Genomic DNA, 25126 nt, shown 5'->3' on the forward strand with positions numbered 1-25126 from the left:
CACTGTAGAGTTTCAGCTGGCGACGGCGGATGGCACGGTGGATTGTGTTCACTGACAATGCTTTCTGGAAGTATTCCAGAACTTAAAAGTCCTTGCTATTTTACGCTGGGTAACACCATTCTGGTATCGCTGCACTATCTTTCTGCACAACAATGGTGGAATTGGTGATTCTCTTACCATCTTGGCTTCAGAGAGACACTGACACTGAGAAGCTCTTTTTATTCCCAATCATGTTGTCAATTGACCTAATTAGTGTTAATTGGTCTTCCAGCTGTTGGTTATATGCTCCATTTCCTTTTTCCAGCCACTTATTGCTACTTGTCCCAACTTTTTTGGGATTTGTTGACACTGAAATTTTGAATCAACATATTTTTCCTTTAAAATGTTACATTTACTCAGATTAAACTTTTGATCTGTCATCTATGTTCTATTACCAATAAAATATTGACATTTGCCATCTCCACATCATTGCATCCAGTTTTTATTCACAATTTGTTTAGTGTCGCAACTTTTTTGGAATCCGTTTTTTTGTGTATGTGTGTGTATGTGTTATTATTATTAATCAGAATGCACACTATTATTTTACTGTAATCTTAAATAAATTTTCATTTATCTTTTACTTGCCTCCAGAAAAAAAGCCGTGAGGAGAGCTGTGGTGAGGGCAGTGGTGTGGAGATACTAGAGAATCGACCATATACAGATGGACCTGGTGGCACTGGTCAATACACACACAAGGTCTATCACATAGGCATGCACATCCCCAGCTGGTTCCGCTCCATCCTGCCCAAAGCTGCTCTCAGGGTAGAAGAGGAATCCTGGAATGCCTATCCATACACACGCACCCGGTGAGCACATTGTTTTTCAGTATCTGCCTCTCCTCAACTGAAACTTTGTGTCCTCTCTGTTCCTGCTTATCTGTTTTTTCTTTTGTATATCGCATGGGTTTGCCTCTTATTGTTATCTCAAGCTGGTTCATCATTTTCTGTTTAATGCTTCCAAGATAATGCTGTCAAATTGCTGTCTGGTTACTTTTAAGGTGATAACACAAATCTTTACTGTTACTTAGATTCACAGCATGGGGCAAAAGTTTACGATCTGTTTTTTATATGTCACCATTTAAAAATGGGTATTCAAATTAAAGAAATTCTCTCATTTATGCTACTAATATATTACAAATAAAAAAATTAAATGTAAATGTTTTTGCTTTACTATTTCTATCAACATGTTTGCGATGAAGAAACAAATACTTAACTGCTAATACATAATGAAATTATAGTAACAAATTACTCAAATGGTTCTTAGAGTGGACCAGGTTTTTTTTTTAAACCAAAGAAGCCAAATAATATTAATAAACAGGGTAAGTAACAGAGTAAAACGTCATTCAAATTTTTGAGCGGTAGTAAAAATAATGTGCATTTTCCTGAAATTGACTGCTTAAATCTCTTTGCTCATTTTGACTTTTCTTGATATTATTTCTTCCTAGATACACTTGTCCATTTGTGGAGAAGTTTTCTATTGACATCGAGACATACTATAAATCTGATACAGGAACCCAAGCAGATGTTTTTAATATGTCTCCAGTCGAAAGGAGGCAAAGAACTGTAGGTATGTTAAGATTTAACCTGGCGTTGACACCTGATCTCTGAAAAATTATGGAATCTTCCTCCTTACAGAACATTAAAAATGGCTGATTTGTTAATGATTATTCATATTATGACTGATTAGTGATTAATTTTAATCTGTAAAGATGTTTAAATTCCTGTATTGTCAGGTGGCCTCTAGTGGCCCTTTAATGCTACAGTTTTCATTTTATTATAAGAAGAGATAACACATTATTGAAGTTACAGCATCAGAATAACATACACAAAGAAAAATAACAGACATAGATTAGTCCAAAACAAAGAGAGTTTGGGGTTATAGAGGTACATTTGAACACATTTACAGGAGCAAGATCTATATTCATATAGGAGGTCAGTACATGACATTTACATGAGCCACATGAGTAGGTATTAAAAAAAATAAAGGTTTGAGGTTGTAAACTGTCAAAGAATTCTTACAAGGAGCCTCAGAGTGTACATAATTCAATTTAAAGGGAACATAAGGCATGATTGTGGGGAAATGCTGTTCTCTCTGGTTTGTTTATGTGCTTCTTTTAAAGTGTAATGGTATGTCTGAAAATGACTGTTTGTACGTGGCAGAAGTTTAATTTGTAAGTTCTAATTCACGGTTTGAATTATTACAAAAAGTCATTTGTAACTCGAGTTGTTTAGTTTTGCTGCACTTAATGCAGTTTGCTGTCACCTGAATTTGGAGACATTGCCAGCTTAAGATATCCCGAACAGCAAAATTAAGTCAATATTGCATACTTATGGAGCAGAAATAGAGCAATATCTTAATATTGTTCATGCTTTTTAACATTTGGAGTTCTCTCCATTGTTCAAAAAAACTCCTTGCTCCTTGCTAAAAAAGATTCCTTGCTCTGTTGTGAGCAGAGAGAGTGAAAGCCTAGCCTACCGGGCTGACACGCATTGTTTTTTTACCCATGTACAGACAGTGGGGCTTCATAAACACATTAGACTAATTTTGAGCAAGCAAACAGACTGGAGAGCTAGCAAGTGGTGAGGAAACATCCTCAGAATTTTATAAAAAAGTGTTGTTTTTTTTATTAAAAAGGTGAAAGTCACCACCGTTGCAGAATAAAAGTGAAATTGTAGTAACAGTAGCCTTCATGATGGCCAGGTCGTCTGAGAATTTCTGCAGTTGTTTGAGTTGTACCTAAAGTCGGAGGTTTACAGGTTGAACAGGATTTGTATTAATTGTGTTCCTTTGGTTGTCCAGTAGTCCACAATAAGCTCTTTGGGCTTCTCTGTGTTTAGGGAAAGTTTGAAGGAGGAGCCCCTTGCTGCCATTGGCTGGATCTTCTGCCTATAGACAGATTCATTGCTGATGTGGCCTACCACAGTGGTTTTGTATGACAACCTGATAAAGATTTTGGATCTATGCAAAGACACAGTCATTGGTGAACAGAGAGAAAAAACAGAGCCCAGTGGTATGTTGGAATTGAGAGTGAGGCTTAAGGCCAGACCGGGGTCTGTTTCTGAGAAAGTCCATTTAACCAGGTGTGTTAGAGCAGAATGAAAGGCCATGGAAATGGCATCCTCTGTCAAGTTGTTTGCATGGTACACAAACTGGTGTGGATCGGGTTATGATGAAAGCACTTATTGCTTTCAAGTGACTGAGAACCAGTTTCTCAAAGCACTACATTTTGTTAGGCCAAAATATGTCAAACTGCTTTTGTGTCTTTAATGTGAATAAAAGGTCAGCCCTGTTTGATGAATGATGTTATCCAGAGAACGCTGGTGTCTGACCCCCCCACCGCCCCAATCGGCATACATCACTTATGTCATTTCTTAATTTTCTTTACAGGTGTTGTATGTTAATATAATAAGGTTTAAGGGTATCTTGTGAATTTTCTTGTCCAGATCCCATTGACATCGTGAAGGACCCAATTCCGCCTCATGAGTACAAAGCAGAGGAGGACCCTCGTATATACCGCTCTGTCAAAACCAGTCGAGGGCCTCTAAATGATGACTGGATTGAAGAGTTTGTGAATGATCCCAGCAAGTCTCCAATCATGTGTGCTTACAAACTGTGCAAAGTGGAGTTTCGCTACTGGGGCATGCAGTCCAAAATAGAGCGCTTTATTCATGATGTTGGTGTGTATTTTTATGTTTGTTTAGTAAGCACAAATAAAAATACTGTTACATTTTTATTCGCTGAAAAACCTATTCCTGTATATTTTCAGTAAATAAAAATATTCCTAAGTCTACAACTTCCTACTATATGTTTTAGAGGATTCTATATGAATAATGTTAGAACCTGTTTGTGGATAAATTGCTGTTACTTGAGTTGTGCCCAAAAAATTAAATGAAAAAGGTGCCATTTTTGATTGGTTTTTGATTCAAGTGGTAAGACAGCATGCCTCTGCTGCAACAAAGTTGATGTTTTTTGCCAGAGGCTTTATTTGAAATGTCTTTCAATTGCAAGCTCTAAAAACAATGTCATTCTCCATCGTTCGTATCAGTATGGCCTGCAACACATAAAAGGTACATGATATGAACTTTGCTTAATTCCGCTCCAGAATTGTCTAAATATATGTTGTGTGAGTTATTAGGTAAGTCAGAATGAATTCTGCTTATTCTGTTCATTTTAACATAAGGCTATGGAAAGTTCAGGGATGGCAAATAAAAAAGGCACATGGTGCAATAACAATAAAATTTGTCATGGAAATGATTTTTACAAAATGAAAGTGACTGCAGTTTTTGGAAGGGAATAATGTCATTATGTAAAGTATTTTTAATTGCTATCTTTTTGATGGAAACAAGCAGGAAATTTCCATTTTTACACACATTGTAATTTGCCATGTTTTCCTCTAATGTAAAGATGTTTTAAAAATGCCCTGGTTTACATTAATTAAACCACAGAGCACAGTCCATGCATATTCAAGAATGCAAAGTAAAATGTGATCAAAATAGATAAATATTAGACCATCTCAGTGAATATTTTTATTTGTTTCAATAGTTTTAATCTCACATTTCCAGTAGTCGTGGCAATGGAAATTATTAAAGTGCATATTAAACATTTAAAAAAAATCATAAATTCATATATATTTGACAGGATTGAGGAAAGTGATGGTGCGGGCCCATCGACAGGCCTGGTGCTGGCAGGATGAGTGGTATGGTTTGACCATGGAAGATATCCGGCAATTAGAACTGGAGACCCAGCTGGCCCTGGCCCAGAAAATGGCACAGTATGTTGAAGAGTTAACTGAGGCATTTAGTGGGACAGACTCCTTCCCTGAGAAAAGCCAGGAGGCTCAGGACACTCTCACCCCAAGCACAGGAGAAGAAGTTACTGTGGTGGACACTCTACAGGCAAGAAGCACACTGACCAAGCAGTGGTCTACATCATCCAGGTCCTCCAGATCTTCCAAGAGAGGAGGTACGTGAGTTTATAGCACTGCTGATATGCAAAGTATTTGTCTTTTCAGGTGTGTCATAAGGGTCAAACCTAACAAGCTCATATTTCATTACTCTGAATTACATGGGATATGCTCATTGTAATGTATGGATACTTGTTGATTAATGGTCTAAGATAAATATATATATATGATACAATAAAAATGTTTCTTTGTGTAGTACTCACTATAAAACACACATGGAATTATGTGAAACTACACTTTGAAAAAAAGAATGTGTTATGTCTGCCACAAAGTTGTCAACATCTGGATTCTGTAACCGTCTACTCACATATTCACAGACCATAACCTTTATAAATTCACCAGTATCCACAAAGAACATTGCTGTCATTAAAATGATCATATACAGTACCAGTCAAATGCTTGGACACGCCCACTCGGAGGGTTTCTTTGTTTTCAGCCATTTTCCACATATTGTGAATGTACAGTACCAGATGACATTCAATAGTTCTTCTAAGTTTTTTATTATTTTCTATATTGTAAACGAATATGGAAGACATTATAAGGAACACACATGGGATTATGTAGTTAACAAAATAGTGTTAAACAAACGAGAATATGTTTTATAATTTAGATTCTTCAAAGTAGCCACCTTTTTCTTTGATGACAGCTTTGCACATTCTTGGTGTTTTCTCAATCAGCTTCATGAGGAAGTCACCTGGAATGGTTTTCAGTGAACAGCTGTGGCCTCATCAAGAGTCAATTTGTAGAACTGCACGCCTTCTTAATGTGTCTGAGACCATAACTTTGTGAAGAGATTGTGCAGAGGTAGAGCTGGTACACAGCTCTATACAGTGAATACATTCTATACAGTGAATATATTCCACCAATGACAAATGAGTGTCCAAACTGACTGGTACTGTGTGAGTGTGTGTGCATTAACTCTAATGTTGGACAATTATGTTCACTCTGCAGGTAGACAAAAAATTAAAACTTACTATACCATTTTATATCACTCTTTTAAAATATATTGAAATGCAACTTTATATTTCTGCACTGTAATTGTATTTTTTCTACATTTATATACAATAATCGGCCATAAAATTATGACCACCTCTTTGTTTCTACACTTACGGTACATTCAGCTCCACTGACCATACAGCAGCACTTTGTAGTTCTACAGTTACTGACTGTAGTCCATATGTTGCACTGTATATTCTTGTCCACTTTCACTTTTTGACCACAATAGTTGATCATACAGTTGAGCACAGCAGTGGCACAGACGAGGTGATGGTGTGTTAGCGTGTGTTGCATTGTTATGAGTAGACCATACACAGCAGATATGCTGAAGTCTTTAAGCACAGTGTCCATTCGCTGTCCACAGGACACTGTTTTCTGGATAGCTTTGATTTGTGGACTCTTCTCTAGCAGTGATACTGATCCATCAGCCAAATCATACCTGCTCTGTGGGATTTCTGTGGGGGACATGACCATTGAAGAACAGGGTGAAGGTGGTCAAAATGTTTGCAGAGCAACAGATGGGTTACATTCTGTAAGTGCTCCTGTATGGTCAGTGGAGCTGAGTGTAGAAGATATGAGGTGGTCATAATGTCACGACTGATCATTGTGTATTGTCCTGAGTTGGCTTTACTCATACTCAAAATACATGTTCAGATTTTTGTAATGAAATGCTGCATTATGCTTCTGCATAAATAGATGCTTGAATTTGTTGTATTCCAGTGAGTCCATCTCGACACAGTATTTCAGAATGGAGAATGCAGAGCATTGCACGGGACTCAGAAGATAATTCGGACGAGGAGTTCTTTGATGCACATGGTAAATATTGCCCCTCCCTGAGTGAATGGACATGCATGAGTGCTGTAAAATGTATTTTGTCTTTTTGTTTTCTGCATTTAATTAATGACCCTAAAACACGATACTAGATTAATTATAGGAATATTATTTATTACTTTTCATTTTCTTCCCCCAAATGTAGTCATTTAGATGAAGTAAGAGAAAAACACAACTGACAGTGGAAGAATGGCTATTTAAAGTATTTGTCGTTAGCTATTTTTTCAAGTTACTGATTATTTAGCGTCATAGATTACACAGTTAGCGCAGTGTTAAAGGGAACTGTTATCGCAACAGCACTTACCAGCAAGCAATACATAACGGCTCTGCACAAACATAATTTCTAACTATATTCTGGCCTTAAACTGTAGAGTATACTGGCTTGTTTACCTTAATAATTCATTGTTCAGTACAAGGAAATAACAGTATTCAGATCTCAGGTTCAAATTAAATCCTGATCTGGCCTTGGAGCCCACTGAATATTAGCAGTTAAAAAAAATACACATTTTTTTGCTATGCAATGATATGCTATGCTATGTAGGTAAACATTGAAGTAAGGCTGGTCAAAATAACTATGTAAATCTGTTAATCAGAAAATGTTAAGAAATATTAGGATAATTTAGCTGATCTAACTAATTAAGTGGACTAATAATCTGGATCAGTTGTGTTCATTTAGGATTGTGGACATGAAATGCTCAGGAAAGTAAATATCCAGGAGTTGGTTTGGTAACCCTTGGATTATAGTGGCAGATTGTTTTAACATATATATAAAAAAAAAAGGGGGGTGTTCTTATCAGGATTTGCCCCAAACATTGGTTATATTTACATGTTTGTGACATTAATATCTTTGCATACATTTTTCATATGAAAAATGTGTGTAGAGCTTCATTAATGTTTGTTCTTAACTTAAAATTTCAGGACAAACTTGTCCTGTGTTTCTGTTTTATAGCTTTTCTCTGGGATAAAATTGGGCCACCTGATCCTAGATCTGCAGATGACTTGTACTTTGTGTGCTTTACATGCTTTCTCTCTGTTCTCACACTACATGTCTTCCTGGCACAGACTTCTTCTTATGTTACCCAGAAACCCAGCATGTGTTGGGTCTGCAGATGCAATAAGAACAAAATCCTTGGAATGCCTTGCTGTGTGATGCTGCTGAGGATGTGCTTGTTTTACTTGATGGTGGATTTAAAAGTGTTTCGTCCTTTGTCTTTTGTCTTGCTGTTTTGCTCATGTCTTTGCCTTCATATAATTAATGATTACAGCAAAGTAATGAATGAACTGTACGATTGACCAAAACCAACAGCATTTCAAGTCATGTACACATGATGTTTATGTCTTCGTTGTGTTCAGTATTTCACTTTTAAAGTGATTTTAGATTTTGTTATGTTGTCTGTACTTGATTTTTATTTTTATTTTTTTGTCATTCTAAAGTCCTGTGGGCTGCTTTCCTTGTATGCATTTATGCAGCTTTTCATTCCTCATCTCATCTCAAACCAGTTCCCCTTCACTGTTTTGTTATGTTTTCAAACCTAGAAAAGAGAGTTATTGATATATTTTTTTGAAGATATGTGATGCCATGTAACACTGGATTATGTGAAAACATAGAAGACATGCACTTTAGAACATTTTAGAGAATTATGGCTAGATTGGGCAAATTTACAAACCCAATTCCAAAAAAAGTAAGACAATGTCAAAAACTAAAAAATAACTCTAAAAGTAGTGATTATGCCTTGTATTATTTAAATTTCACATTATTAGTATTTTTGCATAGTTTAATAATAAGAGATGGATGACTCTCTAATTACACAGCTATGCTTTTGTGACACATGCAGGATATGGAGTGGCATGTCATGTTGAAATAAGCACCCTGAAATAGACATCTAGAAGGCAGTATATGCTGCTTTAAAATGTCAGTATATTTTTCTGTGTTAATGGTTCATTTAACAGATGTGTATGTTACATGTACAATGGTCACTGACACATCCACAGACCATTACAGATGTTGGTTTTGAACTTTTGTTGGATGGTCTTCTTCCTTGGCTTGGAAATCACAATGTCCAATATTTCCATAAACAGTCTAAAGGTTGACTTGACAAACCACAGCACAAGTTTCCAATATGCATCAATAAATTTCAGATGAGCTCTATTCCAGAGAAGCTGGTAGTGTTTTTAGACATTACTAACGTATAAATCTCAGTATTCATAGTGAGAATTAGTGGATGCAGCCACAAAATATGGATACTCAAAGTAATTTTTAAAAAAATATTCTCAAACATATGTGGTGATATTTGTCACAGAAGTTTGCTGTCTTTAAAATGGGACAAAATGTGTATATATATATATATATATATATATATATATATATATTAGTCAAAATGAAAACAGAAGAAAGAAAATAAAGCGAAAATGGCTAAAATCCAGAGCCCCTGCTCCTCATTAGTGAGCTGTGGCTCATTCTCATTTAAAGGAATAGACACTGAAATCAGTCGCTCTGAACAGGGCTGTTTAGACAGTGTGAGAACTGTGCTGTGTCGTGTGATTCTTTTGCTATTTTTGCCAAAGAATGTGATAGACTTTTCATTGAGACCCAAGGGAACTGTGTTAAAAAGTGGTGTATTGTGTCCTCTTTGAAGCAGTGCTGTTTGGAAAATTAAAGGTCACAGGGATTCTATTGTGCTTTTCAGCCTTACCTTTTGCACACAGAAATATCTCTAGGACATATGCAATGTACAGTATGAAACACATCTGGTATATTGTTGCTGTGCGATGGAAAATGTGTCTCCAAAAAAAGTAACTTTATAGAAGAGGGGTAGATTTAATTTCACAATTCATTCTGGTGAATTTATGTATGTCCATTCATCATGAAATTGAACAGCTGCTCTGTTCAAATATCATGGTAAACTAAAAATCAACTGAAATGGAGCTGTTTTTCTTTGGACAGCTACGATCTGCAATCTTTCATTGAGGAACATTTATTTGACTGATTTGCTGATGTGTAGTGTGACTGTATCTTCTATTCTTTTTTTTTTTTTTTTGTATATTTTACAGCATTCCTAGTCTTAAATGACTTTTAGGATGAGCCATATTTCTACAAAAAAATATGAAGTGTATATATGCTAAAAATATTAATGTCTTGTCCTAGTAATGATTTCAATTATATACAGCTCATTGTGGATTTACAAGTCTCTGCTCTTAGCTTTATTTTTAAATTTCACATACAGATTGGATTTGTGCTCAATTGAGGGACCAGTGAAAAATATTGTGTTCACCTTTCCATGTCACGTTGTCTGAAAACACTTTCATCACTTAATATTCCCCTAGAGAAATCCACTATATATCGATTTCCAATATGTTACTGAGAGACAAATGGACTTGAATCCTTTTACCCAACGAGAGAGGTATTTTGATGTTTTTTTGAAGAAAAATTGATAACACAAGTGGAAACGGCATAAGATTAGAATTTGCTTGCAGTGAATAAAATGAGATCAGAGTAGTTATAAACAATTCTGTATAATATTTGTTACTAATATCAAGTATGATATAAGGAGTATACAAACCGGATTCCAAAAAAGTTGGGACGCTAAACAAATTGCGAATAAAAACTAAATGCAATGATGTGGAGATGGTAAATGTCAATATTTTATTTGTAATAGAACATGCAACATTTTAAAGGAAAAATGTGTTGATTTAAAATTTCACAGTGTCAACAAATCCCAAAAATGTTGGGACAAGTAGCAATAAGTGGCTGGAAAAAGGAAATTGAGCATATAACGAACAGCTGGAAGACCAATTAACACTAATTAGGTCAATTGACAACATGATTGGGTACAAAAAGAGCTTCTCAGAGGCTCTCTGAAGCCAAGATGATAAGAGGATCACCAATTCCACCATTGTTGCGCAGAAAGATAGTGCAGCGATACCAGAATGGTGTTACCCAGCGTAAAATAGCAAAGACTTTGAAGTTATCATCATCAGCCGTGCATAACATCATCAAAAGATTCAGAGAATCTGGAACAATTGCTGTGCGTAAGGGTCAAGGCCGTAAAACTCTACTGGATGCTCGTGATCTCCGGGCCCTTAAACGTCACTGCACCTCAAACAGGAATGCCACTGTCAAGGAAATAACAGAATGGGCTCAGGAATACTTTCAGAAAGCATTGTCAGTGAACACAATCCACCGTGCCATCCGCCGTTGCCAGCTGAAACTCTACAGTGCAAAGAGGAAGCCATTTCTAAGCAAGCTCCACAAGCTCAGACGTCTGCACTGGGCCAGGGGTCTTTTAAAATGGAGTGTGGCAAAATGGAAGACTTCTGTGGTCAGATGAGTCACGATTTGAAGTTCTTTATGGAACACTGGGACGCCATGTCATCCGCAGAGAGGACAAGGATAACCCAAGGTGTTATCAACGCTCCATTCAGAAGCCTGCATCACTGATGGTATGGGGCTGCATGAGTGCTTGTGGCATGGGCAGCTTGCATGTCTGGAAAGGCACCATTAATGCAGAGAACTATGTTCAGGTTCTAGAACAACATATGCTCCCATCTAGACGTCATCTCTTTCAGGGAAGACCCTGCATTTTTCAACAAGATAATGCCAGACCACATTCTGCAGCAATCACAACATCATGGCTACGTAGGAGAAGGATCCGGGGACTGAAATGGCAGCCTGCAGTCCAGATCTTTCACCTATAGAGAACATTTGGAGCATCATAAAGAGGAAGGTGCGACAAAGAAGGCCCAAGACGATTGAACAGTTAGAGGCCTGTATTAGACATGAATGGGAGAGCATTCCTATTTCTAAACTTGAGAAACTGGTCTCCTCTGTCCCCAGACGTCTGTTGAGTGTTGTAAGAAGAAGGGGGGATGCCACACTGTGGTAAAAAGTGGCCTTGTCCCAACATTTTTGGGATTTGTTGAAGCCATGAAATTTTGAAACAACATATTTTCTCTTAAAATGATACATTCTCTCAGTTTAAACTTTTGATCTGTGATTTGTGTTCTTTTCTGAATAAAATATTAGATGTTGGCACCTCCACATCATTGCATTCGGTTTTTATTCACAATTTGTTTAGTGTCCCAACTTTTTTGGAATCCGGTTTGTACATTTACTCATATTTAATAGCAACACATGCCATATAGTGCACCTGTAGGTATAAACGTGTTCCTGTATGTTTTCTGGGACTACATACTGATCAGTCAAAATATTCTGACCACCTTGTTCTATACTCGAATTCTGTCAATTCCACTGATCATAAAGAGTTCATTTTGGACTCTTACAATTAACACCTGTAGTCAGTTGCTGTGCTTACTTTTTTAGCCCTCTTTCAAACTGCTTTACAATGGTCAGGATCCTAAAACGACCACCACAGGGCAGGTATGATATGGATCTCGGATCATTCTCAGCGCTACTGTAGTGATGGTTTGTTTTTGTTCTTTGTGCTGGTAAGAGTGGATCAGACACAGCAGTGCTGCTGTTTTTAAAGCCTTCAGTTTCACTGTCATGTTGGGGGCCTGATCAATGAGGACCATTTCACTAAAAGTGAAAGGGGGTGAAGAAAGTATGCAGAGCAACATATGTACTACCGTTTGTGATTGTAGAAATAGTGCGCTCTTGTATTGTCAGGGGAGCTGAAAGAATGGACAGTGAGTGTAGAAACACAGGTTTCTACCATGTTTGGTGTGTCTCTTCCAAACACAATTTGTTAATTACGCTTTATCCTTTTATTAGTGGTCAAATTCTGACAACAGGGTTTAGTTTTTAAAACTCCACTTAATATTGAATTTAAATAATTTTGCTTTAAAATTGTTAATAAATTAGTCTAAAGACTTTATCTTGTTCTTTGGTGTGAATTTTTAGAACTGAACAACTGGGATTAAATGGTTCAAAAAAATTATTGCAGAGTTTAGAGTTATCATCATATTCACTGTCAAATTTGCAGTCCAATGATGCTGGAACGGGCACAGATAAACTACTTATTTCAATGTCTACACAGATGATCCATTTTATGAAGTCCACTAATCATAGTACATTTAGGTGGTGGATCATTCTCAGCACCAAGGTGACTCTGACTTAGACTTAGTAATTGCATGGTAGTTGTGTACACACTCTAAAGTTCTAAACTATAAAGTGGACCTGATAAAAAAGACACTGTAATGATAAGAACATGGGCAGTTTACGTTATGCATTTTCATAGTTTTTAAATTATTTTGTCCTTTGTCCTACATGTTTTATGTCCTTAGATTTTGTTGGTGTTTTTTATTGTTGTGTGTGGCTTTTTGTATTCAAGACAAATTGCTTTAGTGGTAATAAAGTATTTCAATTAATAATAATTATTATTATTATTATAATAAGTTGCTTTATGTAATCACTGCCACATTATTAATATCCAAAAGTAATCCTTTTTTATTACAGGCCTGTGATGAAAACAAGAAATCTACTTTACAGCATTGTGGACTCTTGACGTCTTAAATCTGTGTAATTAAGCTTCTTGTAACTTTGTGTGTTTTGTTCTTTGATTAACAGAGGATTTTTCAGACAGTGAGGAAATCTTTCCTAAGGAAATTGCCAAGTGGAACTCTAACGATCTAATGGATAAAATTGAAGCAGGGGATATAGAAGAATCTACAGGTACTTGTTATTGTTCTTTTATAGACTAAGAATGTTATATTATTTGACTAATGCAGTGAGGTTTACAAATTACTATAATTTACTATAACTAAATGTTAGTGGTATAAAAACACAAGTTCATAACACAGTCCATATAATAATACAAATACCAGGTGGAACATTGTATTTTCAATGCTCAGTTTATTCAAATGAGAAATTATCTCATGAATTTACAGAAGTATGGTCAGCACAGTAATGCTCCAGGCAGTGTTGCTGCCACACAATTCCAGTGTCTGTGGGTCCTCTGTTTTTATCCTCGCCTGTGGGCATTGATCCTGTCTATGTGGCATTATTTGCACATGCTACTATGTCTATTCACTTGGTGTTTTAGTTTCCTCCTACGGTTCCAATATGCACATCAGTAGTGAGTGAAATGGTTCACAGGTGTGAGTGTATGTGATGCCCTGTTGATGACTGGTGCTCTGTCCAGGGTGTATTCCTGCAATGTGCACTGAACAGTCTGAAGCAGCTATACACAACTCTAAGGTGTCCCATACTCAGTGTCAAGAATTAAGTAGAGGGGTGTAAATTCCCAGCATTGGGCAGTGGAGCTAAGGAATTTTTTTGAAATTATGAACCACAATAAAATATCTTTGGAATGTTTTGGAGTGGTCCCTGTGTTCCAGAATTAATTATCCATCATCAGCAGTAATATATCAATGTTTCCAGAAAATAACCACTGATACTGTAGCAAACTGAGGCGAACTACCTGATAATACCTATGGTTTTGGAAGAAATGTTTGAGATAGCTACACATATTTGAACACACTGTGCATGTATTATAATTGTACTTAAATCATTTAGTTTGACTGTGTTGAGCCATAAAGCCATTGATCAGTTTGTTACTAATACTGTTTTTGTTCTCTGCAGAAGAGTTGGTCGAATATACAAGGACAGCCAGTGAAGATAGGTTAGATGCGGTAGGTACTTTTTTTCACCCTCATGTGTTTGAAAGAGATTTGTTGACGCTTCCTCTGAGCATTCACTGGATTAACCAATGAATTATGAACATGAGTATTGCTGCAATTCATGCTATCATTGAAATTGGGTGTAAATATGGACCTTCCACATAAAGTTTTGAACTGGAACTGGTTTTTCAAAGACATTACTTGAACACAAAGTTGTCATAAGCCATAAATCAGCAATTCATTCCTGTAGTATTTTTGTCCCTTTGCACATGCTGTAGATGCGTGGCACAGCTAACATCCCCATCATCACCATAACCAGGCACCATTCAGTAAGTAAACAAAAGGATTGGTTTTGGTAGTGAAAATTGTTGATAAGTTTGTCAACATGCATCACATTGTTCTGTCACATTTAAAATATGGGTTTGGCGTTTTATACAATAGTTGTGTGAGATTTTGGAAAATGAATGTGATGCATCCTGATGAATGGCTCTGTAATTTGCAATACCAAAATTAAACCATATGTGTTATTGTCCAGAATAGTCTCCCTAATGCATCATTTTGGTTGTCTGTGGTAGCTTCTTGTTCCTGTCTTCCTTTCCCAGTGGACAGTTAAAAGTTCAGGGTTGCAACTGTGCTAGTTGTAAGTTGTAGTTAGGCATGGGCACAGTGCACTTTTCCGAGTTTTTTTTACAGAGAAGTGGAATTTTAAAATTAAAAAAATTTGACCATTAGTCAGACATTGATTAACCAGTCTACTCTACTGGATTGATGATGGCAAAACACAACAGGTCCCAATTTTGTCACTGATTAATAGACATTGTCAAAAAATTGTAACAGCTTATTATCTAGTAACATTTTTTACCATACAAAGTTTAGATTTGTTTGTTATTTTCACTTATAAATAAAGTGACACATTGTTACAGCCTTCTGTTATTTTACATACAATAACAATACCAAGCAATTCCACAATTTGAGCTGATCGGCTAGTACATTATACTTGTATTCTTTCAGTGTTTGATATTTTACCTTATTATGTTGACCAACAATACTACCACTGTATTTATTATGTGCTTTATATTATGCTATGATATAGTAACCTTTTAGTAGCCTATAAAAAAAGTGAAATATTTTCTTCTGATTATATAGTTTTTTGTAAGACACCTTTGAATACTGTAATATTGTTTTCCATTTGTCCACCCATTCTTATAACACTGCCTGCGATGTCATATTTTACTGCTTCTTGACTGATTAATAAGATTTTCCCTTGTAATAATTGTCATGTTTGTAATGTTTGGGATCTAGGGTGAGAACTTTGTACATTTTATATGAATTAAAGTTAAGAAACCATCTCTACAGAAACCTGTTAAAACAGACACCAGCATTTTTTTTTTTTTACCTGAAGTTAGCTACAGGCAATATTAACTAAGAAGTACACTGTGTCAACACACATTCACTGATCTTTAGAAATAAATTAAATAAAGTTGTGTGTAATGCATAGATTGGAAAACATACAAAAAAGCTGTTTTCACAAACTGCAATTATTACAAATCAGCATTTAAAAATACTCTGCAGCATTGAATCAATGACCATGGAAAATTGTTTCCTTACATAGAGACTGTAGATAGACATGGATGTATTTATTAGGTGTACAATTAAGTTTAAAGACAACTTGGTGTACGGTATGATTGTAACTGGCTATTCAAAGTAAAAATGTAAAGTATTAAAATGCCACATTCACAACGGCGCATGTTGAAATCTCAATTTTTAAATCCTCAATTTTTAATTTTATAAGTGCAGAATGTTTGAATTCTTAATTATATATAATTAAGAATATATATACACTTTAAAGCTTATTTGTACATTTAATACATGCATCTACATATATCTTCATTTTCGATGTGCAAGGACGTTTTATCATACGCAAATGAATTTGGAATCTTTACTTAAAGCATTTTAATCAGTTAAAGTTTGTTAATGCAGTTACTGAGGGAGACATTTTAATTTTTTTTGATGCAAAATTATCAAAAAGTTCTACCTCCGATCTACAACAGACTGTATGTTCATAGCTCTTGACAAAGTCGACGTGTGTTGGTCAAGAGGTCAATCATTTCATTGTCAAATTTTGTGGAAGTTCTTTGTACTGACCAGCCCCTTTCTCTTCCATCTAAACATTCCAGATACATGCATTGTATTTTCCAGTGGAACATACAGTACATGTATTAAGTAGTGTTACATACATTAATTATCTCTTAATGGATCCTGCAGCTGGCACGGCCTTATTGCTACTACATTTAATTTAACTGTTACGAAATAATGCGCAGCTAAATGTATCAGTTAACAAAGGGATGGAATTAAAGCAGGCAATGTAACCATAATAGTGCACTGATACTTATTACGGCTTACAAAAAAATATCCCTTGGCCCGGATGGTTACATTATCATGGGGTTCCAACCAACATGAGTAATTCATCTTTGACGTCGTCTGAAATCTTCTGGGATGTGTGCATTGTAGGATGACCAGTTATTTTTATTTATTAATTTTTTTATTTTTTCGCCCAGAAAAAAAAATTTGTTTTGTTGCTGAATTTTTGTATTGCAAGCTTGCCTCTCACATTGATTTTTTTTTTACTTTTTAATTCAACAGTGAAACATCACAGCACTTTCAAAATCAGGTCTTGGTGATGTTTATAAATGTCATTGTGTCAGTATAATTTGTACTGACCTTTCTATAAAAACTGATGTCTTGTTTTCATTTGAAGAAGCAGTCTTTATTTACTCTATTTTCAAAAAAAATTCATGCTTTATTTCCACCCCTGAAATCGGAATATCAAAAGTTAACGTTTATTGCCACCCATAACAGGTTTAAACGTGTTAAGGATGTGTGATTGCACTTCTAAAGGCCTGACTCCAGCACTATTTTTAAGTGAGATTGTTTTATTTACTGATGCAGGCTGACTGGAGTCTTTGTTTGTACAGTTGCATGGCATTTAAGTGACAGAATTGACGTTCATTTGTCTTGACACCTCTCATTCATTCTCTATTTTCTCTCCTTTGTCATCCATTTGTCTAGCCACCCACCGATTTACCCTTCCATGCACCCATCTCACTCATCCACACATCAAATAACCGTGCCCCCCCCCCATTTTCTTTCTTTTCCAGGACCCTCAGTCCTTGCAGTCCTCTAAGATCCATGTCCTAATCCTTGTTCTTCATGGTGGAAACATTTTGGACACAGGCTGCGGAGAACAAAGCTCCAAACAAGGCGACGTCAACACCATTACTTCTGCTTTCGACACAGTCATGCGTGTACACTATCCCTCTGCCATGGGCCGTATTGCCATTCGTCTGGTGCCCTGTCCAGCCGTCTGTGCTGATGCCTTTTCTTTAGTGTCCAAGTAAGAAAAATATTTGAACATTTCAGGGGAGTTTGGTGTTTTGTTTTTTAATTTAGTTTGACACATCCGAACCTCATCATTCTGCTAGTTTTAAAACCTGTAGTCAAATGCATGAAACGTGAATACATTTTGGCTCTGTTATCCCTTTTATTAAATGAGATGTTTAGAGAAATAGCCATATTTGTCCAAATTGAGATTTTTACTTTAAGATTCAGGACTTCAGTTTAAAATGAAATTAGCTTTAAATAGCAAATTTTAGCTATAGATGTATACCTTACACATTTCATTTTATTTAGTTTATTCTTTTATGCTTATGCATGCTCTCCAATGCTGAAATATAATCATTATTATGTGCATCGTTGCCTTTGTGTAACCCTTGAAATATTACAGACCTGCAGTACTTCAAAAAGACACCATTGGTTCTGTTAGGTATATCATTTATAATGTACTCTGTGTTGCTTCAGTTTGAGCCCATACAGCTACGATGAGGGCTGTTTATCCAGCAGCCAGGACCACATTCCTCTGGCTGCTCTCCCGCTCCTTGCCACTTCCTCTCCTCAGTATCAAGATGCTGTGGCAACTGTAATTAGCCGAGCCAATCAGGTCTATTCAGAGTTCATCCGCTCCCTGGATGGGGCTAGCTTCTCAGGACAGGTGAACATTTTCTTATTTCTGTCTTTTAAATTCTCCAATCTTAGTAGTTTTCTGTGAACTACTTGTGCATATTGTAATGCAAAGTCACAATGAATAGTCACTGGATTAGGAACACCTATCTCGTCTTTACGCTCATTGTCCATTTTATCAGCTCCACTGGCCATACAGATGCACTTTGTAGTTCTACAATTACAGACCCTAGTCCACATGTTTCCCTGCAATGTCTCTCTTCAATGATCAGGACCCACACAGAGCAGTGACCCTGAAATGGATCATTCTCAGTGCTGCTGTGACACTGACGTGGTGGTGGTGCTATAGTGTGTGTTGTGCTGGTGCGAGTGGATCAGATACAGCAGTTCTGCTCAAATTTTAAACACTGTGTCTACTTGTTATCCATTCTGTTAGATGCACCTACCTCGTTGGTCCATCTTGTAGATATAAAGTCAGAGACATGTATGTTTTGATCGTTCTTTGGTTTGTGGACACAGGACAGGTTAGGGTTTTAGAAAATCTAGCAGCCCTGTTGTGTCTGATTCACTCATACCAGCACAACACACACTAACACACCATTAGTACCTCAGTGTCTCTGTAGTGCTGAGAATAATCCACCATCCATATGCAGTCCAGTATTGTCAGTAGAGCTGAAAAAAAAATAAAATAAAAATGGGGACAATGGGTGTAGATACAACGTAGGCATTCCTAATCCAGTGATTGTCCAGTGTAAATGCATATTTGGTCATATTTAAAACATTTGGGAACCCTAATCAAATGATACAGTTACATAAGTTGTGGATGTTGTAACTGAAAATTAATCAACATCATATACATAGAAAATGTATTGGCAGATGATTTAATGCAGAATTACTGTTTATTTGCTTAATGTTACAAACTGAAAAAAAATGTGACCATGTTATATTTTAGCTTTGGAAATTAATGAATAGTTAATGTAGCTAATTCTTCTTATCCAGGTGTGTCTGATTGGAGACTGTGTCGGAGGCATCCTGGGGTTTGATGCGCTCTGCAGCAGCAGCCAAACAGTGTGTGAAAGCCAAAGCAGTAGTCGTCGTGGAAGTGTGGTGAGTGTTCAGGTAATGCTAATGTGCTGTTAGGCCACAATACTCAACCTTATCGCAGTGATTTTAGACGTATGAACTGAAACAGAACTGATTTTGATTTATATATTTCTGTAGCAAGTTTGTGGTATACAGTCCAAAGGCCTCCCAACTCAAGCAATATCTGCTCAGGCTGATGTGACAGATCAAATGGAGTTTATCATTCAATACCTAAGTTTAGCAGTTAATAAATATTTTGTCTTAAATCTAATGTTTAATTTTAACAAATCTATATGATTAAGGAGAATATCTGGAATCAATCACATCAACTATTTCTTATGGGGGAAAAAATCATTTTAAATTTACTGTATTTATTAGTGTAGTATTGCTGTCACAAAGCTCCAGGGTCCTGGAGTGAGGAGTTTGGTATGTTCTCCCTGTGTCCTCCAGGTGGGTTTGCACCCACGGCCTAAAAACACACGTTGGTAGGTGGACTGGCTACTCAAAAGTGCCCATAGGTATGAGTGTGTGTTGCCCTGCAATGGACTGGTGCTCTCTACAGGGTGGGTTCCCACCAATGATTCCGGGTAGGCTCCGGACCCACCGCGACCCTGAACTAGATAAGCAGTTACAGACAATGAATGACTAAATGAATAATCTTAGGTGCCTAAGACTTTTTCACAGCACTGTATTTTAAGAATAAATCAAATTATTCTGTAAGAAAATAGCTGTATATTTTAAAATAATAGTTTTTTTGTTCTCAGTGACCGGTACTTAGTACACATAGTGGGCATTATGCCCCTGTATCTATATGGTAAATGTCCCTTATAAAATAGTCCTTCAGTGATGATGCATATACTTTATAAAAAAAAAGCTCTACAGTTTATATTAGGAAATAAAAGCAGACAACAGCTTAGACATTGTACATCTACGTTCAAGCAAATGACTTTAATCACTTTATCTGATGGCAATCTCCTCACCAGTATCCTGCTCCACTACTTTCAGGACCCAGACCTCCTGTCCCCTGGAATCATCATCAACTGCAGTCAAGACACCTCTTCTTCAGGGTCGCTATCAACTCTAGAGGGTAGCCGACAGCTCAGCCGGAGTAATATTGACATCCCCTGCTCTGGAGGTCCTGATGACCCCAAAAGGCAACTCCCTCGAAAGAGGAGTGACTCCTCCACCTATGAGGTGGACACAATCAAACAGCATCAAGCATTTCTGACCAGGTATGTCTGTGTTACTGTGTGTATTTTCATCTAAATATATCACAATGTTTGAATGAACGTTGCATTAATATATTAACTCTTTACATTATGGTTCATTTTGGGCAACATTGAACCACGTCACTATTTTTTTTTTTTTTATTACAGATGTTTTATATTTTGTCATATTTTGTAACGTCTTGCTGACAAGTAATACTCTGTTGATGTTATTGCAGAAATATTTATACTCTGCACATATCACAGAGATTGAACCAAATTGTTTCAGATGTTCCAAATGATGTCATTAACTACAGGGCTGCCCTAACCATTTTAAGCAGACTGGTACAAAGCAAGATGCTAGATATTTAATATAGCACTACAATAACATTTAAAGGAACACTAGGTACAATTTTGTATTTTTGCTCCTGGGCTCCCGCTACCATTGCAGAGTATAATTAATTTTCATAGCACTGTCCTGAATTCAAGGAAAGAGGGAGGAGTTGGAGGGAGGGGGTGGTTTCCTATCTCCTTCAAAAGTCACAAACTGCACTCTCTGCAGTGCTGAGCCCAGAGTAGTAACAACAGAGGCTCTACTCTCCCTCTTACAGGTCAGAGAGGCATCATAATGATTTTGAAGCTGTACTTTTTAAATTATAATGAAAATAAAACTGATTAAATGCAATATTTCATAATTTCTCATGTTTTGATTCATGCAAAATGTTAGTGTGCATTTTTATTAGAAGATGTCTGCTTTTGTTTTACAGTGACAGCGTTTACTGTTTCGTCCAGTTATTTCATAAACATTTAACGTTTATTAATTAAGTGTCTGGGGATCTTCTGTAGGTACAGCTTTTAAATCTGATCTGTTGTGTTTCCACAGTTTGCACTCTAGTGTTTTAAGAAACGATCCAGGCTCTCGCAGATCCAGCAACAGTACCATGTTGGAATGTGGTACATTAGGGAAGTTTGACTTCGAAGTCTCAGACTTTTTCCTCTTTGGTTCACCACTGGGCTTGGTCCTTGCCCTTAGGAAGACTGTAATTCCTATGCTGGATGGTAAGAATTCATTTTATTTTATAATTTTTTTTAATTTATTATTATTTTTTTTTTATGTAAAATGCAGAATTTTATCATAGTCCCAATAATTATCTATATTTGAAAGGAATATTTGAAATCTGAATTGTATTTAAATTGCTCTGTTGGTACATATGAGTATAGCAATTGGTATTGTTTTAAAGGCATAAAATGTTATATCCACTGTTTAGCCAAAATATTAAAAACACCATTATTCCTACGCTCATTGTCCATATTATAAGCTCCACTTCCCATATTGCTGTGTGATCTACTCATACCAGCCCAACACACACTAACACACCACCACTACACTAGTGTCACTGCAGCAAAAATCATATCTACACCCTGGTGGTCCTGAGTGTTGAGGAACAGACTGAAATGGGGCTAACAGTTTGTACAGAACAGCCAATGCACTACAGTCTGTAATCGTTGAACTACCAAGTGCTCCTGTTTGTTAAGTGGAGTTGGCAAAATGGACAATGAATGTAGAAACAAGGTGGTCATTTTAATCTTTTAGCTGATCAGTGAATATTGTTCACGTTTCTGTTTGATATGATATGGATCATTTAAAAAAAAATGGCTATAGTAGCTCATTAGCTCACATAGAAATAATAACTAGGAATTGTATTTCCCAGGCCACAGCTACTCAGGGTTTCACATTGAGAAAAAAAAAACTTTTATAAAGATAAGGCTCTAAGATTTACCACCAGCCACTGATTTAGAGGGTGTCTAGATAAGAGAGCAATCATGGGAAGGTTATGGGCATGAATTACAGAACCAAGTTGTAAATGAATAGGAAATAATTAACTTCTCCCTCAGTCATTTCATAAGACTGTGATAATGATGATATAGAAAGACTTTGAACTTTTTTGTTTGTTTGTTTGTTTGTTTTTGCTGTATGATAATAACATTTAGCTTAGTTTTCATTCTGTGGGTGTTATGACCATAGGTTTATATAATACTGCAATAATAAATCTGGATCTAAATATGACAAATTAAGCCATATTATGCTGGGGTATCATTAAAAAAAAAAACTAAAATCTTAATATTGTGGTACTCTGTTTATTGTGAAGATGTCTAAATATATCATGATATAATATTTTTGGCATGTTAATCACTCCTAATGCCTACAGATAATAGCAGTGTATTTCAGTATTGTTGGGTTCTGATTAACCTTCTCCTGTGATGCCCTCTAGTGGCTCAGCTGCGTCCTGCCTGTCAGCAAGTCTACAACCTGTTTCACCCGGCTGATCCTTCTGCCTCACGCTTGGAGCCCCTGTTGGAAAAGAAGTTCCATCTGCTCCCTCCTTTTAATGTACCACGCTACCAGCGCTTCCCACTCGGGGACGGCAACTCCGCCCTGCTCGGTAAATTGACAGAAATCTAGCTCCTAAGATTTGGGTTTAGAAATATTAATTTAGGCTGTGAGCTTGAATGTGGGGCCTTGAAGGGCCTTCACTCACAGTTAAGAACAGAAATGGATAGGAAAGTTTCTGTATTCTGTATAAACAGAGGGCACAAATGTTGAAATACACTGAATATAACCAGCTTTTTTTTTGTGCACGTGCGTGCTTTGGGCTTTAGGTCTAAATCTTAAATATAACTTTTTTTTCTCACTGAAGATGTTGCTGGGCTTTAACATCACCTGTCAACATCATCATGGACGTTCCAGTTCACATCTGATTGTTGTTGCGTCTGCCTCTTTGGCCCCATTTGAATAGTCCATTAAATATGCCCTTGTTAACTCACCTTGCTGGCATATAGCTCACCCACAATTCATGGATTGAGTTCATTATAGAGAAGTATTTTGAATGGAATTTATTTGCCTCCCAAAACAGGATGGATCTAGTCCTGCCATGGTTGTGTATAAACACTCTGAAATGTGGTTGCTGCATGATAAGGTTTTTATGCATCCGTCTGGTATTTTACTTTCATAAATAATCAGTTTTGGCTTTTCATTGAGTCAGTTACACATCTCATGTCTCGCAGTGTTGATCTCAGTTCAAATAGTTTGTTGCTTGAGTTTTTAATTATTTTTTTCAGCACTCAGTCACTGGCTAAGGAACAAGTGCCATATCTAAGTGATACTCAAGGTTTACTTCTCAATAAAAACACACAGCAAACAGATTTTTTGTCTGTTCTTAGTATGAACCATCGTGTTTTATTCATTCATTCATTGTCAGTTCAGTGTCGCAGTGCGTTCTACCCTGCTTAAGGCAGGAACACACCCTGGAGGGGTGCCAGTCCTTCACACACACACACACACACTCACACATTCACTGACACCTATGGACACTTTTTTGAGTCACCAATCCACCTACCAACATGTGTTTTTGGAGCGTGGGAGGAAACCGGAGCACCTGGAGGAAACCCACGCAGACACAGGGAGAACACACCAAACTCCTCACAGACAGTCACCCGGAGTGGGACTTGATCACACAACCTCCAGGTCCCTGGGGCCATCTAACTGTGCCACCGTGCCGCCATTATGTGTTTGAACAATCCACAATATGTCACAGAGACATAGAATAAAGCTGTTATCAGACAGGTCATATCTCCCAGGTGTGTTAATCACTTGTTCATTAGCCAGTGAGTCACTAGATCCAACAAACATCAAAATGGGGTCAAAATAAGAGATGTATAAGTGAAGACAGATTTGAGAAATGCATAACTAAGGAAAATTATTGCCAACCCAATCTGTCTATTTTTGAAAGTACAAATACAAAATGGAGAGTTAAAAGTGAATAGAGGAATCATATGGAATCATTTTAAAACTTGAGATAAATGACATTGGTAACGTTACCTTTTTTGCACTTATTACTTATTCTGCTTTTTGAGTTCCTATATATTAGGTCTTTATAAGACTATAGGAGACTCTATTATAATAGTGGAATTTGCTCTAGGATGAAATAGCACAATAATATTTTTGTTTTCATTTATATATTTATATATAGTCCCAAAATACAAACTTTATATTTTATTCCAAGTAATTTTGGAGCATATCTTTTGGTCCATTCATCATGACATTTTCACACAACGTGAAGGAAGGCTGATGTAGTAAACTAAAAATCCACAAAACTGGAGATACATGTTTTTAATTTGACTGCGACAAGATCTATATATATATATATAAAATTATCTTGCCACAGTCCAATTAAAAACACGTATCTCCAGTTTTGTGGATTTTTAGTGCCATTCCACTTGTAAAATAGATTAATGAAACAGGGCTTTACTTTCTTTCTCATGTCTTTGCTGCTTGATGTATTTTTGTCCATTCATTGACTTCTTTTCTCCTCCCTTCCACTGGCCCTCCCAAACTTTTTCCCTGTTGTTTTCC

General features: G+C 36.6%; 1 protein-coding gene across 6 annotated transcripts in view; it reads left to right on the plus strand.

Moving 5' to 3' along the window:
• Nucleotides 1–25126, plus strand: part of LOC136676466 (membrane-associated phosphatidylinositol transfer protein 2-like) — a 91011-nt gene that overhangs the window by 44301 nt on the left and 21584 nt on the right. For 4 of the 6 annotated variants that reach the window (XM_066653521.1, XM_066653516.1, XM_066653519.1 and 1 more), the window contains exons 4-17: nucleotides 631–845; nucleotides 1484–1605; nucleotides 3483–3716; nucleotides 4678–5001; nucleotides 6719–6814; nucleotides 13356–13460; nucleotides 14370–14419; nucleotides 14686–14736; nucleotides 17566–17801; nucleotides 18266–18455; nucleotides 19424–19543; nucleotides 20513–20739; nucleotides 21596–21771; nucleotides 22986–23156. In XM_066653521.1, coding sequence (XP_066509618.1) covers nucleotides 631–845; nucleotides 1484–1605; nucleotides 3483–3716; nucleotides 4678–5001; nucleotides 6719–6814; nucleotides 13356–13460; nucleotides 14370–14419; nucleotides 14686–14736; nucleotides 17566–17801; nucleotides 18266–18455; nucleotides 19424–19543; nucleotides 20513–20739; nucleotides 21596–21771; nucleotides 22986–23156 — 2317 coding nt within the window. The remainder of the gene's footprint in view (nucleotides 1–630; nucleotides 846–1483; nucleotides 1606–3482; nucleotides 3717–4677; nucleotides 5002–6718; nucleotides 6815–13355; nucleotides 13461–14369; nucleotides 14420–14685; nucleotides 14737–17565; nucleotides 17802–18265; nucleotides 18456–19423; nucleotides 19544–20512; nucleotides 20740–21595; nucleotides 21772–22985; nucleotides 23157–25126) is intronic. The other 2 variants (XM_066653517.1, XM_066653518.1) reach the window with 2 other exon arrangements.

Source organism: Hoplias malabaricus, chromosome X2 (assembly GCF_029633855.1).
Source record: "Hoplias malabaricus isolate fHopMal1 chromosome X2, fHopMal1.hap1, whole genome shotgun sequence".
In the NCBI taxonomy this organism is placed as follows: domain Eukaryota; kingdom Metazoa; phylum Chordata; class Actinopteri; order Characiformes; family Erythrinidae; genus Hoplias; species Hoplias malabaricus.